A 25429-nucleotide genomic window follows, 5' to 3' on the forward strand; every position below is an offset into this window, starting at 1 on the left:
AATACTCCACCTGGCAAAGTTATCATTCATAACTGAAAGAGAGATAGAGTTTTCTAGAGAAGCAAAAGCTAAAGGAGTTCATTACCACTAAACTGGTCTTGCAAGAAGTGTCAAAGGAACTTCTTTAAATTGAAAAGAAAAGGCGTTAATTAGGAACAAGAAGACATATGAAAGTATATATCTCACTGGTAAAGGTAAATACGTAGTAAAGGTAGTGGATTAATCACATATAAAGCCAGTATGAAGGTTAAAAGACTTTTGTCTTTACTACTTTTGTAGTGAAAATAACTATAACTACAATAATTAGTAAAGGGATACACACAATAAAAAGATGTAAAATGTGACATCAGAAACATAAAATGGGGGGGAGGGAGTAAAAATGTAGAACATTAGAATGCATTCAAACTTAAGTTATCAACTTAAAATAGACTGTTATAAGTTATTATATGTAAGCCCTGTAGTAACCACAAAGTAAAAACCTGTAGTAGATACACAAAAGATAATGAGAAAGGGATCTAAGCATAGCACTGAAGAAAGTCGTCAAACCACAAAGGAAGAGAGCAAGAGAAGAAAGGAACAGAGGAACTACAACATAGCCAGGAAACAATTAACAAAATGGCAATAAATACATACCTATCAATAATTATTTTAAATGTAAATTGAGTAAATTCTCCAATCAGAAGACATAGAGTGGCTGAATGGAAAAAAACACAAGACCCATCTATATGCTGCCTATAAGAGACTCACTTCAGACATAAGAACACACACAATCTGAAAGTGAAGGGATAGAAAAAGATACTCCACGCAAATGGAAGCCAAAGGAAAGCTGAGGTAGCTATACTTATATCAGACAAAACAGGCTTTAAAACACAGACTGTAATAAGAGACAAAGAAGGGCATTACATAATGATAAAGGAGTCAATCCAACAAGAAGATATAACATTTGTAAATATGCATTCAACATAGGAGCACATAAATATATAAAGCAAATATTAACAGACCTAAAGGGAGAAATTAGGAAGAAGAATCTGGCCACCCACTTCCGAAAAAACTGGTTGTGAAAACGATATGAATTGCAGTGGAGCATTGTCTGATATAGCACCGGAAGGTGAGAGGATGGCACAAAAAGACTGGGCAAGGTTCCACTCTGCTGTACACAGGGTCGCTAGGAGTCAAAATTGACTTGACAGCACTAACAACAAAAGGGAAGAAATAGACAGCAAAACAATAATAATAGGGGACTTTACTACCCCATTTACGTCAATGGATAGATCATCCAGACAAAAAAGCAATAAGGAATCATCAGCCTTAAATGACATGTTAGACCAGATGGACTTAATAGATATATACAAAACATTCCATCCAAAAGCAACAGAATACACATTCTTCTCAAGTGTGCATGGAACATTCTCTAGGATAGATCATATGTTAGGCCACAAAAGTCTTAACAAATTTAAGAAGATTGAAATCATATCAAGCATCTTTTCTAACCACAGTGATATGAAACTAGAAATTAATTACATGAAGAAAACTGGAAAACTCACGAATATGTGGAGATTGAACAACGTGCTACTGAACAACCGATGGGTCAACGAAGAAATCAAAAGCAAAATAAAAAAATACCTTGAGACAAATGAAAATGGAAATACAATGTACCAAAACTTACATGGGATGCAGCAAAAGTAGTTCTAAAAGGGAAGTTTGTAGCGATAAATGCTTACCTCAAAAAACAAGAAAAATCTCAAATAACCTAACTGTACACCTCAAGGAACTAGAAAAAGAAGAACAAGCAAAGCCCAAAGTTAGTAGAAGAAAGGAAATAACAAAGATCAGAGCAAAAATAAATAAAATAGAGGCTATAAAAAGACAAGAGATCAGTGAAACTAAGAGCTGATTCTTGGAAAAGATAAACAAAATTGACAAACCTTTAGCTAGACTCACCAAGAAAAAAAGAGAGGACTCAAATAAATAAAATCAGAAATGAAAGAGGAGATGTTAACAACTGATAGCATAGAAATACAAAGGATCATAATTGTACTATGAGCAATTATACACCAACGAATTGGACAACCTAGGAGAAATGGATAAATTCTTAAAAACGCACAACCTTCCAAGACTGAATTAGGAAGAAGTAAAAAATCTGAACAGATTGATTATTAGAAAGGAGATTGAATTAGTAATTAAAAATCTCCTAACAAACACAACTCCAGGACCAGATGGCTTCACTAATGAATTCCATCAAACCTTCAGGGAAGAATTAGCACCAATCCTTCTCAAACTCTTCCGATAAATAGAGGAGGAGGGAACACTTCCGAACTCATTTTACAAGGCCAGCATTACCCTGATACCAAAACCTGACAAGGACACCACAAGAAAAGAAAATTACAGGCCAATATCCCTGATGAACATAGATGCAAAAACCCTCAGCAAAATACTAGCCAACTGAACTCAACAGTACGTTGAAAGGATCATACATCATGATCAGGTGGGATTTATTCCAGGGATGCAGAGATGGTTCAACATCCACAGATCAATCAGTGTGAGACATCACATTAACAAAATGAAGGGTAAAAATCATATGTTCATCTCAATAGATGCAGCAAAAGCATTTGACAAAATTCAACATCCATTTTTGATAAAAACTCAACAAAGTGGGTGTAGAGGGAATATACCTCAACATAATAAAGGCCATATATGACAAGCCTGCAGCTAACATCATACTCAGTGGTGAAAAGCTGACAGCTTTTCCTCTAAGATCAGGAACAAGACAAGGATGCCCACCCTTGCCACTTTTATTCAGTATAGTTTTGGAAGTCCTATCCACAGTAGTTAGGTGAGAAAAAGAAATAAAAGGCGTGCAAATTAGAGAAGAAGAGGTAAAACTGTCGTTATTCGCAGGTGACATGATATATATAGAAAACCCTAAGGACTCCACGAAAAAACTGTTATAGCTAATAAATGAATTCAGTAAAATTGCAGGATACAAAATCAATATATAGAAATCTGTTGTGTTTGTATACACTGATGACAAACTATCAGAATGAGAAATTAAGAAAACAATCCGATTTACAATTGCATCAAAAAGAATAAAATACCTAGGAATAAATTTAACCAAGGAGGTGAAAAACCTATGCACTGAAAACTATAAGACATTGACTAAAGAAATTGAAGATGACACAAATAAATGGAAAGATATTTCATGCTCATGAATTGGAAGAGTTAATATTGTTAAAATGTTCATACTACCCAAAGCAATCTACAGATTCGTGTAATCCCTATCAAAATTCCAATGGTATTTTTCACAGCAATGGAACAAACAATCCTAAAATTTGTATAGCACCACGAAAGATCCTTAATAGCTAAAGCAATCTTGAGAAAGAACAAAACTGGAGGCATCATGCCCCCTGATTTCAAACTATATTACAAAGCTATAGTAATCAAAACAGTGTGGTATTGGCATAAAAACAGAGACATAGATCATGGGAACAGGATAGAAAGCCCAGAAATAAACCCACACATGTATGGTTAATTAATTTATGACAAAGGACTTAAGAATATACAATGGAGAAAGGATAGTCTCTTCAATAAATGGTATTAGAAAAACTGGACAGATACATGCAAAAGAATGAGACAGAATCACTGTCTCACACCATACACAAAAATTAACTCAAAATGGATTAGAAACTTGAATGTAAGATCTGTAACCATAAAACTCCTAGAAGAAAACGTAGGTGGTAAGCTCCTTGACCTCAATGTTGGTGATAATTTTTTGGATTTGACACCAAAAGCAACGGCAACAAAACCAAAAATCAGCAAGTGGGACTACATCAAACAAAAAGTTCCTGCACAGCAAAGGAAAAACCATTGACAAAATGAAAAGGCAACCTACTGAATGGGAGAAAGTATTTGCAAATCATATGTCTGATAAGGGGTTAATATCCAAAATATTTAAAGAACTCATATAATTCAATAGCAAGAAACCAATCCAGTTAAAAAATGGGCAGAGGATATGAATAGACATTTTTTCAAAAGAAGGCACACAGAAGGCCAGCAGGTAGCTGAAAAGATGTCAACATCACTAATCATAAGGGCAATGCAAATCAGAGCCACAATGAGATGTCACCTCACTCCTCTTAGAATGGCTGCTATCAAAAAGACAAGAAATAAGTGTTGGCGAGAATGTGGAGAAAAGGGAACCCTCATGTACTCTTGGTGGGAATGTAAATTGGTGCAGCCACTATGGAAAACAGTATGGAGGTTCTTCAAAAAATTAAAAATAGAACTGCCATATGATCCAGCAGTTCCACTTCTGGGTATTTATGTGAAGAAAATGAAAACACTAACTTGAAAAGATATATGTACCCCCATGTTCATTGCAGCATTATTTACAATCACCAAGATATGGAAACAACCTAAGTGTCCATTGATGGATAAATGGATAAGGAAGTTGTGGTATATTTATATATATGGAATATTATTCAGCCATAAAAAAGAACGAAATCTTGCCATTTGCAACAACATAGATGGACCTTGAGGGCATTATGCTAAGTGAACTAAGTCAGACGGGGAAAGATAAATACCATATGATTTCACTTTAATGTGGAATCTAAAACAAAAACAAAAAGCCCAAGCCCATAATTACAGAAAGAGATTGGTAGTTGCCAGAGGGGTTAGGGAGGTGGGCAAAATGGGTGAAAGGAGTTAAAAGGTGCAAACTCCAGTTATAAAATAAATAAGACATGGGGATATAATGTACAGCATGGTGATTATAGTTAATAATAATAATAGTGTATTACATCATATTTGGAAGTTGCTAAGAGAGTAGATCCTAAAAGTTCTCATCACAAGGAAAAAAAAAGTCTGTAACTATGTAAGATGATGGATATTAACTAGACTTATTGTGGTGATCATTTCACAATATATACAAATATCGAATCATTATGTTGTACACCTGAAACTAATGTATATCAATTATACCTCAATAAAAAAAAAGTTAAAAACTGGAAGAAATCAGGAACAGAGCAAAAGCATATTGGGAATAAACAAGGCCAAACTTGCCTTGAACTTAATGTAGTGTTTGTTATGTTCTCTTTAGTTGATTCAGTCTTTTGTGTGATATATAGGTGAATTTGGTAGGCTTTGGGGGGGGCCAAAGACAGGAAAACCCCACTGTTAGATTCCCTGTAGGCCCACGTGCCTGGGACTTAAAATCAGAGCAGCATGAGCATAACGCCTGAAAACATGTGCAAACCCTCTTTTTTATTTCTAACCAAACTCCATTTTTTTTTAATGGTTCTATTAGTGGGAGTCTGTTCAGTGTATTTAATCTTAAATTGCTTAGCCAGTGAGGTGGGAAGAGGTTAGAGGTTTTGAAGAGTCTGAAGAGTAGAGGAGGGTTTTGTAAAAGTGGGTGTACTTGATGATAATTTAAAATGTTTCATTGAGTAATACATACTGAGTAATTATGTATGTATGTATGTACACACACACAAACAGGAAAATGCACATAAGTATATAGCTTGGCAGATTTTCACAAACTGAATACATCAGAGTAATCAACACCCAGAATCAGAAACAGAAGCCAGCTAGCATCCCAGTGCTCCAATTGTACCCCTTCCAGTTACTACCTCCCCCTCAGATTAACAACTATTCTGACATCTAATGCCGTAGATGTGTTTTGCCTGATTTTGTACTCTATATAAATTAAGTTATGCTGTATGTACATATTTGTGTCTCTTCTTTTGCTCAAAATTTTGTTTATGATATTTTTTATGTATGCTTAGGGGTTATTCATTTTCAATGCTATGCAAAATTCCATTGTATGACTATACCACAATTTGTCCATTCAACTGTTAATAGGCATTTAGATAGTTTCCAGTTTTTAGCTATTATGAATAGTGCTACTATCTAATACAATCTAGTAATGTATTTTGATGTATATATGTATGAATTTCCTAGGACATTTCCTAGTTTTTATCCATAGTCAGTGAACTCTAAGTGTTTGTCAGCATTGTAGTCAATATATTTATTATGTGTACCTTACTCAAAAGAGAGTTTGGTTGGAGGTATTACCAAACCTTCCCTTGTTATTGTTCTCACTGGACTTTCTCTACACTTAAGATTCTTAACATGTATTCTGGTTAAGTATGCATGTTCATGTCTTTTATCAGATTGTGAGTGCTTTTCAGTACTTTGTTTTACTTGCTTGTGTATCCCCGCACCTGGCACAGTACCTGAAGTACAGTAAGCTGGTTGAGTGAATGGTGATAGCCATCACCATTGCCAGCGATTAACACAGCAAGTCTCCTTAGTTATGTGAACCATCTAGCTAGGGTAAAATCCTTGCTTTAGTTTGATATCTCAGAGTCAAAGGGTTAAGAGTGGGAAGTGATCACTCTCTGAGAACCCCAGAACTGAGAGCTCAGAACTGAACATGCTATGTGGTTAGAAGAAATTGCTGTGGCTTTTCAGGCCTCTTGGAGATTTCATGTGTTAACAGCAGTGATTCCAAGGGATAGTGTGGGGGCCAGATATAAATAGCAGAACACAAATGGGGTAATGTGCCACTGCCAAGCTACTGCTGGGGGTGTTTATAAAAAGAAAAGCATTCCCCTCTCTGCTCTCACTGTCAACAGCCTCCCATCCTGAAGACACGCTCACCACAACTGAGAGAGTGGGGAAACAGTTTGAGACCTAGCATCATTTAAACCTCCTCCACAGGCAGAAAAGCCAGGTAAACATTTTGACTTATTTACACTCAGCCTACGGAAGTGAAGAATTTTCAAGAAAACCCTGAATCAGAGCTTACTTGGCACATGCTACCTTGTGACAGTTATCTGTCAAGCATTATATTCTAGATCTTTTTAAGAAAGGGAAGTTTAACACAAAAGCGGCATTTTGATAGTATATTTTAATATCTTTAGTGAAAGAAACTGCTCGTGAATAAAGATGGGAATCTGGGAAAGACTGTCTCCTTTCCCCTGTGCTCTTCATTCCCATTTTCAGATGCCAGAATCTGGTGATTGGTAGGATAAAATAGAAATTTCAGTTCAGTTCCAGTAATATCATCTCTGTTGTAGGTATGTGGAAGGAACAGTAGACTAACCTTTAATTGTATTAGTTAATGGCTCTGGGACAGCTTCAGCCCTTGAGGGCCTCTTACCCTTTTGTTTACTCCTTTCAGTCTCATAAACATTGGGATGAATATTGGGCATTCAGCCAGTAGAGTTGTATAATCTTGCTAGAACTGCTGCCTACTCGGTTCCTTCTTATTCTGATTCCCGCCTTCAGAAAGTTATGCAAGACACTTGTTTTATCCTTGTGCTTCTCTTGAATGTGAATATTTGGGGCTTGAAGGAGTCCCCCTTGGATAACCTTCTGGTTTGAATCACTGCTGACTTCATTATCTCCATACTACCAGCGTGAGCATGACTTGATTTGCAAAGAGGATAGAGAAGAATGGATGATGTGCATGGACACTAACGCCTGGAGAATTCTTGGAAACTGGGAGCTAGGGGACCATTTTGAAATGGTTGTTTTTTTAGTTTGTTTTATTTCCTGTGTATGCTGAGAATGGATTTAGAGATAGAAAGAAAGTATGACTACTGATGACTATGGTAGAAGAGATGACATGTCTGGAAGAGAATGGAAATGGACAGATTTAATATTGAGCAAATTGCTGAAGTTCTCTGAACTTTTGTTTTCTTATGTGTAGAATGAAGGTGTTAGACCACCAGACAAAATCTAATGGCCCTTCCAGCCATTGGAAATTTATCGGTAATCACTTCCTGACCATAATGATAACCACTCTCACCCAGAATGAAAATATTTATAGTATGTCATCCTGCTCTACTTCCCTAAACCTCTTTTTTTAAGTCTATTAAATTGCAATTTCTTCATTTTAATTTAGAAGAGAAAAATGAAGACAGGACGTTTTGAAATGATCACCATGGTGCTGGCAGCTATGATTCTAATGGACATCTTCCAGGTAATGTTGGGAATGGGAAGCATGTAGTCATTGGACTGGGAACTCTTTTTTTTTTTGGACTGGGAACTCTTGATATAATGTTGCCTGAGGTTTCTGTGTAGGTTGATGATGGAAATCAGAGCAGATAGAATAGGTAAATCAGTTTTTTACAAGTAACTTTTGTCTTTTCATTTTACACATTTGATACATGTTAACTGTAGAAGTTGAAAAAATTTAAATTAAGCAAAAAGAGGAAAGCAAAATTATCCACAGTCCTTCCACTCAGAGGGAAAAATTCTTAATCTGTTATCTGTGGGTGTATAGTCTTCTCAGCTTTTTATGTTTGTGTTTTTAATTTATGAAAACGGGTTCACACTGTACATAGTATTTTTTTACCTTGCTTTTTTTTTTTTTTGTGAGGAAGATCAACCCTGAGCTAACATCCATGCTAATCCTCCTCTTTTTGCTGAGGAAGACTGGCTCTGAGCTAACATCTATTGCCAATCCTCCTCATTTTTTCCCCAAAGCCCCAGTAGATAGTTGTATGTCATAGTTGCACATCCTTCTAGTTGCTGTATGTGGGATGCGGCCTCAGCATGGCTGGAGAAGCGGTGCGTTGGTGCGCGCCTGGGATCCGAACCCCGGGCTGCCAGTGGCGGAGCGCGCGCACTTAACCGCTAAGCCACGGGACCGGCCCTTACCTTGCTTTTTAAGTTAATGTTGTGCTACAAATGTCTCTCTCTGTCATTAAATATTCTGAAAATATGTATTTTTCACCAAATAAGACAACACTGTAGTGTTTGGTTACAAGTTTTCTATTAAACTATATAATGAGCATTTTCACACATTCAGTATTCTTTTTTTCTGATAGAACTTTTTTTTAATTTAATTTTAATTACTTATTTATTTTTTTGTGAGGAAGATCAGCCCTGAGCTAACATCCATGCCAATCCTCCTCTTTTTGCTGAGGAAGACTGGCCATGAGCTAACATCCGTGCCCATCTTCCTCCACTTTATGTGCAACGCCGCCACAGCATGGCCTGACAAGTGGCGCATCGGTGCGCACCAGCAGTGGAGTGTGCGCACTTAACCACTATGCCATGGGGCCTGCCCCTCTGATAGAACTTTTATGATTCTATTTTTTAGTTGAATCTTTAAACATTCTGTAACATATTTTTATGTAAAATATGAGACAGGTATCTCACTTGGTTCTTTTCCCCACATTGTTAACTGTCACATCACTACTGAGTATTTGTCCCCTGATTTGAAGTACCTACTTGAAATATATTAAATTCTTAAAATTTTATCCATTTTTGAATTTAATATTCTGATCCGTCGTCTATAGACTATTCTGTTACCTGTACTGCAGTGTGATTTTTTTTATTGAGGTATAATTCACATATCATATAAATTCACCATTTTAAAGTGCACAATTCAGTGGTTTTCATATATTCACTATGTTGTGCAGCCATCACCACTATCTCATTACAGAATATTCCTGTCACCCCAAAAAGACACCTTGTAGATATTAGCAATCAGTCTCAATTTCCTCTTCCCTGAATCCCCTGGCAACTACTAATCTACTTTCTGTCTCTATGGATTTGCATATTCTGGACATTTCATCTGAATGGAATTACACAATATCTGGCCTTTTGTATGGCTTCTGTCACTTAGCATACGGTTTTCAAGGATCATCCATGTTGTAGCATATATTAATACTTCATTCTTTTTTATAGCTGAATAATATTCCTTCATATGGTTATGCCACCTTTTGTTTTTCCATTCCTTAGTTGATGGACATTTGGGTTGTTTCTACTTTTTGGCTCTTACAAATGAATAGTCCTGCTGTGAACATCCATGTACAAGTTTTTGTGTGAACATATGTTTTCAGTTCTCTCGGGTATATACCTAGGAGTGGAATTTCTGGGTCATATGGTAACACCGTTTAACATTTTGAGGAACTGCCAAACTGTTTTCCGCAGTGGCTGCACCATTTTTCATTCCCACCAGCAATGTATGAGGGTTCAGTTTCTCTACATCCTTGCTAACAGTTATTATTTTCCTTTTTTTTTCTTATCATTATAGCCATCCTAATGGCTGTGAAGTGGTATCTCGCTGTGGTTTTGATGTGAATTTTCTTTTTGTTTTGGTGAGGAAGACTCATCCTGAGCTAACATCTATCACCAATCTTCTTTTTGCTTGAGGAAGATTAGTCCTGAGCTGACATCCCTGGCCAATCTTCCTCTAATTTGCATATGGGGCACCAACACAGCATGGCTGATAAGTGGTGTAGGTCCACACCCAGGATCCAAACCTGCAAACCCAGGCCGCCAAAGCAGAGCGTGTTGAACTTAACCACTACGCCACCGGGCAGTCCCCTGATTTGCATTTTTAATATTGTTTTGCAACATAATTTTCATGTGTTTGTTCTATGAATGTTCCATAATTTGTTTAACCGATTTCTTTTCTTGAACATTTAAGTCATTTCCACATTTTTGTAATAAATTTTTGATAATTGAATTTCATCAGAATGGGCTTTTGTTTCAGTGGATAAATCAGAGGAAGAAAATATAAGGAGTGCATTCACTAGCCTTTTTTTCCTGTCCCTTAGTGTGCATTCAGTTGTCCCTGAATGGTGGTGGTATTTGTGAGTTTTTTCACTGCTCAAGGCACTCACTGTACAGAACACACAATCAGCTGTGGCTTTGGGCCAGAAAGACTTGATGTCTAAAATTAGACATGTGGAGACTGGTTAGAGGCATAGGGAAAAGACAAGAACATATTGGATCAACTTTGATAGGATGTGAGGAATGTGGGAGGTAATTTCAGGGTATCAAGTCTTATAATATGTTGAAGTCTTGAAGATAAATGAGGCATTGGTGCCCAAGATGCACTCTGGTACATTCTGTGCTGCAGAGGAAAATACACTTCTTGGCTAGAAGATGGCAGTAATTTGATCTCTTGAAACTCAGATTCCCCCTTCAAGAAACTGACCTACAGACCCAGGAGTTTAGAAGTCTCAATGACTTTCCTGGCAGAATATTCTGTGACTGGTAATCAAGACAATTTCTGATGCTGGCATAGTTCCTTCATTTATAAAATGGTGTTCTGAATTGTCTGCCTAGCCTTTCATAAGCGTTGTGCTAAGGACAAAATTAAACTCTTAAAAGTGCTACATAAATGTCAGTGGTCTTCATCATTGAAAACAGTACATTTTGGTTAAGAGGAGAGACTCTGGAGCCAGATTGCCTGGGTTCAAATCTTGGTTCCAGACAAGTTACTCAATCTGTGTGTTAGTTTCCTCATCCTTAAAAAAGGGACAAATAAGAGTACCTACCTCATAAGGTTGTCATGAAGATTAAATGAGTTAATATATATCAACATTTAGTGCCTTGCATACAGAAAGCACTCTGGAGAAGTTTATTAGGCCTTAGTAATGGAGTGGCCACAAAGGGTGACTGAGAAGGCAATAGCTAGGAAAACTTCACAAATGAATAGATGGTTTATATAAGGAAAGGTTGGTGGTGGTCATTGTAGGCAGTAAGATTATAAATTTGGTCTTAGACTGTTAAGTTTGAAGGGTCTTTGAGTAATTCAAGTGGAGTTATTAAGTAAGCAGGTGGTATATAGGTCTGGCACTTGCAGGGACAGGTCAGAGGTATTTAGAAGATAATTGAAACTATAGGCATGTATATAATTGCCTAAGTGTAGAGTTGAGAGTTAGAAAATAAAATAGCCTTGAGAAATTCCAGCATTTAACAGCCAACTAGAATATGTTGGATCTGCAAAGGAGTCTAAGAAGAAATGTCCCCTTAGTGAGAGCTGTTTGGGTGGAGGGTTGAGATATGAGTGGAAATGAAGTGGAGATGGCAAGGATAGATACCTCTTTGAAGATGTTTGACTGTGAGGGGGAGGAGAGAGATAGTGGGAAGGAGATAGCTAGTGTGAGATATGGGATCAAGTTTTATTTTGCTTTTTTAAGTTGATTCTCCTCCCTACCGCCTCGCCCCTGCACACACACTTTTTAAGAATCATACACATGGAGCCTGCAACTTAAGCAGTTCCTGGCTAAGTGTCTCTGGCTAAGTGTCTCTATAAAATAGTCTTCAACTGAGTTTATGGCTTGTGCAAAGAATGTACCATATAAGGATAGAGTAGTGGTAAGAGAGAATTATGTGGAGGGCATTATTCTTTTATTTGTAGAAACCCTTAAATGGTGTCCCTGGGCAGATTCGCTCATCCTATTTTTTGATCCATAGACCAGAGTACAGGGTTCTTATTTAGTTCACTTGAATATTTTGCCAGTTGCTATGCTAGATGCTTGGAATTCAAAAGATAAATATGATACAGATCTTGCCCTTGATGAACTTAACAGTATAATACATATATTCCTATCATGAAATAATAATAATAACCAGTTGAAGGCTTGATATGCGCCAGGCATGAGGCTAAGGGCTTTGCGTATATTCATTATATGATTTAATCCTCACAGCAATTCTGCAATTAAGATATTGTTTCCTCATTTTATCTTCATTTTTTAGATGAAAAAATTGAAGCTCATAAATGTCAAGTAACTTACCCATACCTAATTAGTACCAGTTAGTAACAGAAATGGAATTTGAACCCAGATCTGTCTGGCTCCAAGTTAGTGTTAGTTACATTACACCACCCTACTTCTTCTGTTTTGTGTATCATTTAAAGATGCATTAGACCTTTTTCAGTTGTATGTGACAGAAACACAGTTCAAACTAGCTCAAGCAAATAGGGAATTGATTGAGTCTTATGACTGGTAAAATACAGTTTTCGGGTACAGCTAGATCCAGGGCCTTATTAAGTAATGTTATCAGGCCCTCATCTCTCTTTCCACCTCTCAGCTCTGCAAGCCTTTCTTTGTTCGGTTTATTTGCAGACAGGATTATCCATGGGAGTAAAAGGATAACTATTGGTGCCCCAAGCGAATGTTACCCTTAGAGCTTATGGTTGTAGAGGAAGAAAGAGCCTTTTTTTTCCCCCGAGACTGCTCTGGTTTTTACGCCTGCATCATTGCTTATCATTGGGGCTGAAAGTGCAGAATCAGTCCTACTCAAACCACATGGACAAGGGAGGGAGTGTCTTCAAAGGAAAAGGGGTAATATTTGCCATTTTGTATTTATGTATCGTGTACATTATTTCACACGTGATATTTCAGATTCACTCAACAGTCTTGAATAGCTAAGAATATTGTTCAAAGCCAGGACTGCCACCTATTTCTTCACCGTTCTTTCTTCTGCACCGCAAGGGTCAGATCCAGGCATAATCATACCCATACTTCTCATCCACTAACTTTTACTCTTTCATACAAATAGGTCACAGCTGAGAAGTTATCAATAGCAATGGAATATAAAAAACATATCCAAAGTTGATTGTAAGCAAGGGAGAGATTCTGGGCAGGGCATGAGAGGGTAGGGGCAGTAATGTGAGAGAAAATGATAGACACCAAATATCTTATTTCAAGAGTATTAATTTCCTTTCCTTTGAAGGTGAAGGCTGAAATGTTAGATATGGCAGATAATGCATTTGATGATGAATACCTGAAATGTACTGACAGGATGGAAATCAAATATGTTCCCCAACTGCTCAAGGAGGAAAAAGCAAGCCATCAGCTCCTGGAGGATGTGTGGGAAAATGCAAAAGCCAAATGGGAAGCCCGGAAGACTCAGATCTTTCTTCCTGTGAGTTTTAAGGATAACCATGGAATAGCACTGATGGCATATATTTCTGAAGCTCAAGAGCAAACTCACTTTTACCATCTGTTCAGTGAAGCTGTGAAGATGGCTGGCCAGTCTCGAAAAGATTATATCTATGGCTTCCAGTTCAAAGCTTTTCATTTTTACCTGACAAAAGCCCTGCAGTTGCTGAGAAGACCTTGTGAGGACAGTTACAAAAATGTGGTGTATAGCAGAAGCCAAGGTGCTTCATTTACATTTGGAGAGCCAAACCAAGCCAGATTCGGCCTATTCACCTTGGCGTATTTAGCCAAACCTCCAGCTACTAATGATCAACACATTCTGTTAACCATCCACACATGCTTTGGAGTTGCTGTTGAGAAATTTTTCGATAAAGAAAGTGAAACAATTATCTTAATACCTCTGAATGAGGTTTTTCATGTGTCACAGGATGGGGCTGGCAGTAATCTTATCCTTCAAAGCATAAACAAGACATGCAGCCATTATGAGTGTGCGTTTCTAGGTGGTAAGTATCTCTGTTCTGTCTATGCTTGTCTGGGAGGGAAGAAGTCGAATTTTTAGGCCCAGGGAGAGGTCAGGAAGATTGAGAGACGTTTGAAAGGAGAAATGACATTGGTGGTCTCGGTCTAACTCCTTTCATACTGTTAGTTTCGTTTTCCATAATTTAATTTTATCAAAATAATACATTAACAGTATTATTGAAAGTTAAAAAAAATCAAATAGTACTATAAGACAGTGGTTCTCAACGAGGGGCAGTTTTGCCCTGCAGGGTCACTTGGCAGTGGCTGGAAGCAGTGTTAGTTGTCGCAACTATCCCTGGCGGGTAGAGGCCAAGGACACTGCTAAACAGTGCACAGGACAGCCCCCACAACAAAGAAGTACCTGGCCCAAAACCCTGCTTATAAGGCTTACAATGAACAATAGCAACCCTCTGCCTCACACCTCCCTATCCCGAGTTCTCACTCCTCAGTAGCAACCATTTTAATTTTTTATGCTGTTTTGTTCAGGTACTTACTGTCATGTTTCTAAGTAAATAACATTCTTCAGCATATTATTTCTTTTCTTTTTTTTTTTTTTGCTGAGGAAGACCGGCTCTGAGCTAACATCTGTTGCCAATCCTCCTCCTTCCCCCCCCCCAAGCCCCAGTAGATAGTCGTATGTCACAGTTGTACGTCCTTCTAGTTACTGTATGTGGGACGCGGCCTCAGCATGGCCAGAGAAGCGGTGCGTCGGTGCGTGCCCGGGATCCGAACCCTGGCCGCCAGTAGCGGAGCACGCGCACCCAACCGCTAAGCCATGGGGCCGGCCCAGCATATTATTTCTTACTTTTTAAATTTTTAGGCATCATCATCCCACTATAGAAAATGAGTATTTAGTTTTCATATACCTTCATTAATTAAAAATTCTTTATTGCATTCAGCTGTAACAGAAAACCTGCCTGATAGCTATCATTTAATATGAAGTCTAGAAGTAGGCTGTCCAGAGTTGGTACAGTGCTCAACTCCATCATCTGTAATGCAGGCTCTGTCTGTCTTTTTGTTCCACCAATCTTAGCATGTTGGTTTGTTGATTCATGTTTGCAATGTGACCGTTGCAGCTGTAGGCATGAATTGATGTTCAAGACAAAAAGCAAGGAAAGGGGGATAGCAACCAAATCTTCCTGTTTAATCAGGAAAGTAAAAACTTTCCCAGACACTCCTAGTAGACTTCAATTACATATCATTGACCAGAACAGCTACTTGGTCTTCCGTAACTACAAGAAAAGCTTGGAAAGGGGGTAATTAGCTTTGCCAACCTCTATAGCGTAGCAAGATAAGGGAGAAGGGAATTAGAAATAGCTGTTAGGTCAGTAAACCAAAGGTATCTGATAACCACCACCCTTCTCAATATTTGTGCATTTCCCCCTTCCCATTCTCCCCGTGTAGTAAAGACTGGTACCTTTTTAAGTACCTCTTTTACCCCATGGTTATTAGTTGTATGATTTTTTTTTGTTTCCTCAGTTTTTTATATCCCATCAATAATTTACTCCCAAATCCTTAGAAATATAAATCTCCTCTTAATACATTCAGACATATTAGATACTCTCTTTTTTTTTTTCTGTATATACTCCTGGATCCCCCCCCCATCATCTTGCTGTATGATACACTCTGTAGGCCTGCTAAATATCCTGAAATCTCTCCTCCCTACTATTCTCAGACTTTGTTTTGCTTCTCCTCTGTGAGGAATCTCCTATTTCTTGGATTTCCTCCTCTTTCTTGAATTACTCCTTTGTTTGGTAGGAGTAGGGGTTTCCAGAAGTTTCCTGAGAAAAGAGACATTGAAGCAACTTTTCTAAGACTTTGCATATCTGAATAATAGTTTGTGTAGATTTATATTTGTTTCAGAATTTATTTTCCTTGGAATTTTGGAGATGTTCCTCCATCGTCTTCTAGTTTCTTGTATTGCTGTTGAAAAGTGTGAAGTCATTCTAATTACTAAAACTTTGAATGAGACCTGTTTTTTTTCTCTGGAAGGTTTTAAGATGTTTTCTTAATCCCCAACATTCTGAAATTTTATGATGTCGTGCCTTGGTGTATATGAGTAAAGGGTTAACAAACCCTTTCTCCTTCCTTCTATGAAAATGGCCTCCTGTTGATCTTCTAGCACTGTTTCTCTGAAATCTACCAAAGGTGGAATGACAGCTGTGTAACCATGCAACACTGCCTAATGGTAAACATAACCCTTGATTGGTAAAGTGCATCTGAGCTGGGAGGATTGTGAATGAACTATAAATACCTGGGGGGAAGCCATAGCTTTGGGCATTCCTAAAGGTGGTGTGACATACCCAGGTGTTCTTGCTGAGTCCTGGAAGTACGCTCATGCACTGGTATAAGAGATGTTGTCTTCTATATGTGGCATGAAGCTACTAAGCTAGGATGGTTCCTGCACCCACCTGTTTAATCTTGTTTCCTTATACCTGAGCTGTCATTCTGGGGGCTAAAAAAAACAGCACTGGACTGCTCAGAGGACTTGCATTGAAGGGATATATCTGATACTGCCCTGTTGCTAAACGGTATGCTGTGTGTCCCTGCCTTGCATTCTTCCGTAAAACTGAGTAAACTGGTGAGGGGATGACATTTTGGGGTCTTATGGGTGTGTGATGATCTAGCTGAACCCAAAACCATGGCTGCTGGTCAAGCAGAGTGAGTATTGCAGTAGGGCCTCAGGAGTGAGATAGACTTTTAGACTTTGGCTTCAATGTAGCCAAGGCACTATGAGATAAAAAAGAAGGGGTAGGGAAGTGCTGATGAGACATAATTGTCTGGGTCGGGGCTAATCCACTTATGATTTAATGGCAGAAGCTATGTGGCCATTGAGGTGCCTGGGACACAAAATTTAAGGAAGTCCTCACTTGCAGGGTTGTATGCTTGCACCATCTGCTCTTGCATGATCCTAAGAGTGGGTGCTTCCTTAAATTTTGCACTTGAAGCACATCATTTGCCTCACCCTAGTACTGGCCCTGAGTTGCAAGTGAGTGAGACTTAACTCACCTTGAGAGGGCAGTTGAAGACTGGAGTGAGTAAATTTGTGTTGAGAGAAACAGTGCCTATTCCCCTCACCAGCGATACATTAAACTTGACCAAAAACCAAGTCACTTGGAGCCAGTCATACCAGCTCATGGGAGCTGATTATGGGCATGCATTTCTTCCCAATTCCTTGTACATTACAGTAGCTTGAAATTGGCCATGGTTAAATCAAGACCCCCACCCTCCACCCCAGAATCTGTTCAACTTTACCAGCACATCACAACCAGAAACCCAGTTGCTGCTAGGCTGACAAAATGATACCGCTTTTGGTGCTCCTGATGCCTTCAGCCAAATGTCATTTGTGGAGGCATTGGTTGCACAGAAGCCCTGCCTGCAGTAGCTACAGGCCACATCAATCACTGGTATGTGGTTGATGGACAGAGATGGGCAGTGGAGCCTATAGAGTCCATGTTTTTGAACAGAATTATGATGACCAAAGGGATAGAGCCATTGGGTTGATTCAGAATGAGCCAGGGCTCAGGCCTGCAATGGGGAAGTGCATTATGAGCACCGGGTGAGGAAGGAGGGAGAGGAATGGGCACACCCCTGCGGACCTGCCCACAGAGTCAGGCAGAGGCTACACAGCAGGTTAATGTTCAAACTACAAAGATCTTTGTGGAGGCTCACGTGTACTATTTGTTTGGAGAACTCTGACAAAGTCACCCACTTGATTGTGTTGATTTAACTCTAAACTGGTGTCTAACCGATGTCTTCTACTGCCATCTAGAGATAACTAATGGGAACTCTGGGTCAGAAACTCCCTAAAGTGATCAATGAAGCTAGGCTGTTTGAAACACTATTAAGTATAATAACCAGGGGTTCTAAAAGCTCAAGCCAGGAGGATATAATCAGAACTTTGTTCCATTGTGACTGAATATAATTCTGGATGAAAAAAGACAATATTTCTAAAAGGGATAAAAAAAATTATACTGTACTAAATTTAGTGTGCTAACACAGTCCTGTGTTATTATTTTAAACTCGCTTATGATTTCCAAGATAAAAATGTATTGTAGGCCCTACAAAAACTAGCTAAAACAAATAGTTCAGTTGGTTAGGAAGTGGAGATATTATCAATGTCCCATTAGATAATATAATTCCTTGTGGTCAAAGATACTAATCTTGGTATTAATCCAAGATTATGGGAGTGAATTGTGAGTAAATGATAACAAAACCCTTTCATCTTCCTCATGGGAAATTATCACAGGTTAACCTTCTTCTATGCTGTCTTCCTGGAAAATTTGATAAAGGTGGAATGTCATCTGTGTAATCAGGCTACGTTCCTTATTGTTAAAAATGACCCCATTGGAAAATTACACTTGGATTAGGAGGACTGTAGATGAATTATAAATACCTGGTGGGAAGTCATCGCTTTGGGACTCCCTGCACCTTACAGTGCAAATATAATATAAGATTTCTACTTATAAGCAGAGAAATAGTATCACACGCATCATCCCCTGAACTCTCATTATTTTACTGAACAGTCTAGGCATAGATCTTCTGACATTTTGGACAACGTTTCTATAGATGGGGCCAGGCTATATATATGTAAATATGCTCTACATATTAATAGAGTCCTGGGGGCAGGGAATATTAAGGTTCCCTGGCTGGAAAAGTGACCTTGTTAGAAAGGAGGAGCCCCTGAACTCCAGTGGCTCCAGTCTATTTTGTTGAGCTTAATCAGACCTGTTGAGCCAACTCTCTCCTAAGGCATCAAAAGGGGGAAAGAAGATGAACCTACAGGGCTATCTAGATTTAGTTTTTATGAAACCACCCCCAGTATTTGAAGGTTCATAGAGGTTCTGATTGACATTCTTTTTTAGCCTTCCCTGGGAGTGGTGAAGTTTCTGTGCTATTATCTGGGGTTGCGGCATCAATAAGATTCCATGTAATTAGGCCAGATAGGAAGTGACATATCCATCACCATGAGAAATTCACATTATGAGTCAATGCCTAGAACAATTTGGAAGGTTGTTCAGACTGTTTATCCATATTTATAGGAAAAGGGAGAACTCTTCACCACCAACCTCCTCCAGACTTTCAGCCACCAGACTTGTTCATCCCTATCATATCAGTCAGAGTTCAACCAGAGAAATAGAATCAGTAGGAAATATGTATTGTCATTAATTGCAAGGAATTGGCCTACGCAGTTGTGGGCGCTGGCAAGACAAGACTGAAATCCATAGGTCGTGCTATCAGGAAGGACAGGCTAGAACTCTTGGGCATGAGCTGAAGCTGCTGTCTGCAGGCACATTTCATCTTGTTCTGAGAAGCCTCAGCTCTTCTATTAAGGCCTTTCAACTGATTGAATCAGGTCCACCAGATTATCCTGGATAATCTCCCTTACTTAAAGTTAACTGATTATAGACTTGAATCACATCTACAAAATACCTTCAAGGCAACAACTAGATTAGTGTTTGATTGAATAACTGGGGACTGTATCCTAAACAAGATGACACATAAAACTGACCCTCACACCTATATATATTAGTTATCCATCACTGCACAACAAATTACTCCAAAATTTAGTGGCTTAAAACAACCATTTATTATCTCACAGTTGCTGTGAGTCTGGAATTTGGGCATAATGTAGCTGGGTCTTTTGACTCTGGATCTCTCACAAGGCTGCAGTCATCCTAAGACTTGACTGGGAAAGATCTGCTTCCCAGCTCACTAACATGGTTGTTGGCAGGATTCAGTTCCTCATGGGTTATTGATTAAGGCCTCAGTTCCTCATGAGCTTTTGGCCTGAGGCCTCCCTTGTTCTTAGCCACATAGGTCCCTCCATAGAATATCTCGCAACATGGCAGCTTGCTTCATCAGAATGAGCAAGAGAGAGTGCCAGCAAGTCACAGTTTTTAGCAGCCTAGTCATGAAAGTGACATCTCATTGCACTTGTGCTGTATTCCTTTTGCTAGAAGCAAGTCAGTAGGTTCAGTCCACTGAACCTTCAGTCCTTTTAAGAGAAGACAATTACATAAGGATGTGAATACCTGGAGGCAGGATCGTTGAAGGCCATGTGGGAAGCTGCCTACCATAGTCCCAAGCTGTTGTAGTCTGTCACCTCCTCTTGGGGATGATCCAAATTGGCTGTCCTTTTTCCACAATAATGAGTTGTGTGGTGACCTCTGTGAGCAGAGGACAGTAGCTGCAGAACCACTGGTAGCAAAGTCAGCATCCAGTTCCATATACTGGTGTTTTTGATCTGATCAATATGATCTGTCAGTTTGTTTGCTGAGGTCATATGAAATATATATTCATTAACAGAAGTAAAAGCAGCTATTAATATGAATGTCCGTATATCTGCTGAGGTCAGAACAAGCACACCCACACAAAGAGGAGAGGAATATACTCTTCCTCCAATTCCCCTTCATTCTCCAACCCCTAATTCCTTGGTGCTTGGCAACTCAGCCAAGGCAACCTCTGGGTTAGCGTGGTTGTGTGCAATTTATGAATAGCTGAAGACAGCCAGACCAGTCATCCTGTAGAGATCTTTGCTGGTAGAAATTTTCATTTGAAGTCCTAGTCCTCTATAAATATTTCCTTACTGTGATAGATTTGTTTATAGAGGCAGAAGCTGTAGTAGAGACAGTGGCCACACGTGCTTGTTTTCCTGTGTCAGTCTCCAGATGCTTTCTTTAGATGCAGTCATTTCATATGAGCATGTACATGTGTAACGTAAAGATTGAGTTTGTGAGTTGTATTTGCTGCATTTGTTTCCGTAGAAGAGGACTGTATATGGGTTTATCTTTAGTAATCCAGTTCTGGGTGTCTCAATGGCCTGATCATACAGCTAGGGCATTAATGTTGGCACATGAGCGTATGTAAAAGTAAATTTCAGTCAGTCTCAAGGTGGGGTGCTCCTTGCCAAGATCACCATTTGAAATTCAGCTCCTCACACAGAGCATCTAAAGCAGTGAATAAATTATCATTACAATGGATGGATGTAGCATTCCATTGGATTTGCCCAACCTGGGGGCAGGCTGTTGTGTTAGAGAACTGTGCTATGTTTTCAGGTGTGAAGTCTTGTAGGTAAAGCCCCTACTGAGCCAGTAGTTTGGGTACAGAAGTAGGTAAGGCTTTTGTAATGTCTAGTGCAGAAATTCTCAGACTTTCTCGGTTCATGCTGTCCTTAGTGTTGTCATAATTTTTTTTTACAGTGTCCCTAGGCTAAAAGAAACACCCAGAAGTTCCATTTTTTAAGTCAAGTGAAACAACTCAATAAGTATTTATGTCCTAACATCTTAGGAGCCATTTGAAAAAATAATACACGTAAATTTTTTTTAAGTACTATTCTTTTATTCTCAGCTACAATAACTTGCTAATGGGATATATGTACCTGTTGGACACTGCACAGCTTCTCAAACCTTGGAATCAGATTAGACATCACCTTATTTCCTGACCCACATTGCTTTTCACATATATTTGCCTTTTTTTGTGTGTGTGTGAGGAAGATCAGCCTTGAACTAACATCTGCCAGTCCTCCTCTTTTTTGCTGAGGAAGACTGGCCCTGGGCTAACATCCTTGTCCATCTTCCTCCACTTTACGTGGGACGCTGCCACAGCACGGCCTGACAAGCAGTGCGTTGGTGCGTGCCCGGGATCTGAACCGGCGAACCCCAGGCCGTTGCAGCAGAGTGCGTGCACTTAACTGCTTGCGCCACCAGGCTGGCCCCCACATGTATTTGCTTTTTATCGCAACAGTTGCTGAAAACCCAGCTTTGGAAATATATGACATCATCGAACAGAATGTAACATGATGTAACTTTGAACTGTGTTCTACCTCAAGCTAGTAGTTCATGCAGTGTCTGACAGACATTAGGTATGACTGTGTTTATCTTGACATTTAAAAATATCCCTTGGTACCCCTGTGAATTTGCTATAGCATTGAGGGACACTTCTGCTACTGTTTGGGAACTGCAGGTCTAGTAGATGGGCAGCCACCTGTTTGTGAAAGTGGCTAAGGCCTTAGCAGCCAGATTTGGTTCTTTATTGGAGGTGAAATTTCCATGTGACAATGGAACTTTTGGGAGTTTGCCTTTCTTTATGGAAAGTTAGTTCAGAGAGAAGCCATTGCACAGTAAGATACTGGGTTGGAGAATCATGACTTTTCTTTCAGTGAGACTGTCTCAATTAGGCCCAGTAACAGGCTAGCAGTAGCAGCCCTGCAAAGGGAGGAAGTCCTTGTGTCTAGAAGCCCAGTGGCCAGCAAATACTTCTGTAGTCTTGTTGCCAGAAATTCCACCCAGCTATGAGTTTGGTCACAGGTATCTGTAATTTCCTGGGCTCTGAAGGAGGGAACTCCTGGGAGGGCTTTATTTACTATTTTCTGGACTGCTTCTAAAACTCCTTACTGTAGAGTTCCCTGCTAAAATGACAACTTATAAGGCTTTCCACTGTGACTGGTGGGAATAGGCACTGTTCTTGATCCTGTGGGTTCTTTCTCTGGCCTTGGGTAGTTTCCTCACACATATAAGCTGACCAGTACTTTGCTGAATACTCGAGGAAAACCCTTTGAAAATCTCTGGGGTTCTCTGTCCGTGTAGCTACCTTCTCTTTAGTACTCTGTAAAAACCAAATTATCCTGGTATTTTCTTTGTGGAAAAAATTTAAACTACTTAATAGTTATAATGCCATTGGAGTTTTCCATTTATTATTATTATTTTTTTTTTTGAGGAAGATTGGCGCTGAGCTAACATCTGTAGCCAATCTTCCTCTTTTTCTTTTCTCTCCCCAAAGCCCCAGTACACAGTTGTATATCTTAGTTGTAGGTCCTTCTAGTTCTTCTGGGTGGGATGCCGCCTCAGCATGGCTTGATGAGCGGTGAGTAGGTCCATGCCCTGGATCTGAACCAGCGAACCCCTGGCAGCCAAAGTGGAACGTGCGAACTTAACTGCTACACCACCGGGCCGGCACCTCTATTTATTCTTGAGTTTTTTTTTATATTATTGTTTTCTAGGAATTGGTACATTTGTCTTATATTTCAAATTTATTGGCAAAAAGCCTAGTCATAGTAATCTCGTGTCTTTTTACAAGTGCTGAATCTGTGGTTATGTTCCCCTTTTCATCCCTATATATTATATTGTGCCCTCTCCCATTTATTTCTGGATTGATCTCTTATCCATTTTTAACCCTGCTACTTCTTTAGAAACCTAAAGTAGTTTGATTATTTTCCTGCTGCTGAAAATACTAGCAGAAAATTAAATCCAGAGTCAAATAGGGAGGAGAAATGCAATCTTGAATAAATGGTTCTGTGTTAAACATTAAAAGATACCCATCCTTGGGGCCAGCCCAGTGGCGTAGTGGCTAAGTTCACTTGCTCTGCTTTGGCAGTCCAGCGTTCACGGGTTCAGATCCTGGGTGCAGACCTACACACCGCTCATTAAGCCATGCTGTGGTGGTATCCCATATACAAAATAGAGGAAGATTGGCACAGATGTTAGCTTGGGGACAAAAAGAGGAAGATTGACAACAGATGTTAGCTCAGGGCCAATCTTCCTCACCAAAAAAAAAAAAAAAAGGTACGCATCCTCTACTACTGAGGAGGCACTCAAAAATAGATAAGAGAACTGAATTCCAGAAATGTTAAATGTTTTATCAAAGATCATACTGCTGTTTGGTGGCTGTACTATGAATACAAAAAAATAATTGTTCTGCAGTTTGCATCTCGCTAAGTTATGGGTCTGATAGACTAGAAACTGACAGATTAGATTACCAATAGCCACAGACCAATTTGAAATCTTTACCAAGGTAGATTGTGTCTAACTAATAAAGCTTTATCTTTATGTTTCAGGACTGAAAACTGCAAATTGTGTTGAAAACAGGGGTAAGATATGCTTTAAAATATTATTTCTGTAATGGGAATTTTATTGGTGTTGTTTCTCACAGATATGGGTCAGAGCCACCCCACCATACTGTTGTACTGTTAGCCATCATTTTCTCAAACCTGAGTTGTGCTACTGCTACTGACTTTTCCGGTGGAGGGCCCAGGAGCCTCTGCTGCCTGCTCACCACCCTGCTCCCACCCGAAGCCTTGCCTGTGGCTGCTGGTCTCTCAAACACCGAGTTTGTCTTGGGCAGGCAGGGACCATGTCACTTTCACCCTAGCCTATCTTCACAGGAGCTGAAGGACTCCTGAATGCCCCTACATGACTCCTATGCCCAGAGCTAGACTCATATTCCTTTGTTTTGATATCTTAGGCAAATAACATTTGAGAGACTAATGAAGGAATAGAGTGAATATGGCTGGGAGGGTGGGGAGGAGACTGGGGAGACAGAATGGTAATGCAGTCTTCCCCAGGGAAAAGTAGAAGGATGTAACAAAAAATAATCTTTCTTAGAGGACCATGGGAAAGATTTGGAAAGGTAATTCTAAAAGTATTCAGGAACAACGTTATCAGATAGGCTCAACAGATTTGAACCAAAGTTGCCAGAAAATGCCTTGGGCTGATGCATGCTTTGGGTGGATCCTTTTAAAGATTTCCTTCTTAAAGAGTTTGAAAGTAAGGATCTGTTTCTAGCTCTCTTCTTGGCTAGTTTTTCTATTAATTATTCTTAATGTAATTAAAATGAATCCACATCCATTTATTTGTGAGACTGAAATTTTATATTTCTCATACTACCATATTTTTTATGTATCATAGATATAAGCCAACTCATATCTTCATTATTAATAAGCATTTAAAAATAGACTGAATCTGACATTCACATCTGAGCATAGTACTATGTAATGAAAACATATGTGTATTTCAGAATATTTTCAACCCATCTATGTCTACAACTCTGGTAAGTGTGCTCTAATTTTTAAAAATAATCCTTATGGGGCCAGCGCAGTAGCGCAGCAGTTAAGTTCGCGCGCTCTGCTTCTGCGGCCTGGGGTGTGCAGGTTCGGATCCCAGACACAGACCTGCGCGCTGCTTATCAAGCCATGCTGTGACAGGCATCCCACATACAAAGTAGAGGAAGATGGCCACAGATCTTAGGCCAGGGCCAATCTTCCTCAGCAGAAAGAGGAGAATTGGCAACACATGTTAGCTCAGGGCTAATTTTCCACACACACACACACACACACACACACACACACACACACACACACACACACACACACACACACACACACACACACACACACACACACACACACACACACACTCCTTTCAAGGATGTTTAGTAGC

At 39.3% G+C, this 25429-nt stretch overlaps 1 protein-coding gene across 2 annotated transcripts in view; it reads left to right on the forward strand.

Moving 5' to 3' along the window:
• The window catches only part of ART3 (ADP-ribosyltransferase 3 (inactive)), a 125046-nt gene that overhangs the window by 82439 nt on the left and 17178 nt on the right, over positions 1–25429 (forward strand). Inside the window, exons 2-5 of one of the 2 annotated variants that reach the window (XM_087434444.1) lie at positions 7910–7987; positions 13486–14197; positions 24049–24081; positions 25008–25040. In XM_087434444.1, coding sequence (XP_087290570.1) covers positions 7919–7987; positions 13486–14197; positions 24049–24081; positions 25008–25040 — 847 coding nt within the window. In that variant the 5' untranslated portion in view covers positions 7910–7918. The remainder of the gene's footprint in view (positions 1–7909; positions 7988–13485; positions 14198–24048; positions 24082–25007; positions 25041–25429) is intronic. The other variant, XM_087434445.1, reaches the window with a different exon arrangement.

The sequence above is a fragment of the Ceratotherium simum genome, chromosome 8 (assembly GCF_057802395.1).
Source record: "Ceratotherium simum simum isolate JZ-2026a chromosome 8, ASM5780239v1, whole genome shotgun sequence".
In the NCBI taxonomy this organism is placed as follows: Eukaryota; Metazoa; Chordata; class Mammalia; order Perissodactyla; family Rhinocerotidae; genus Ceratotherium; species Ceratotherium simum.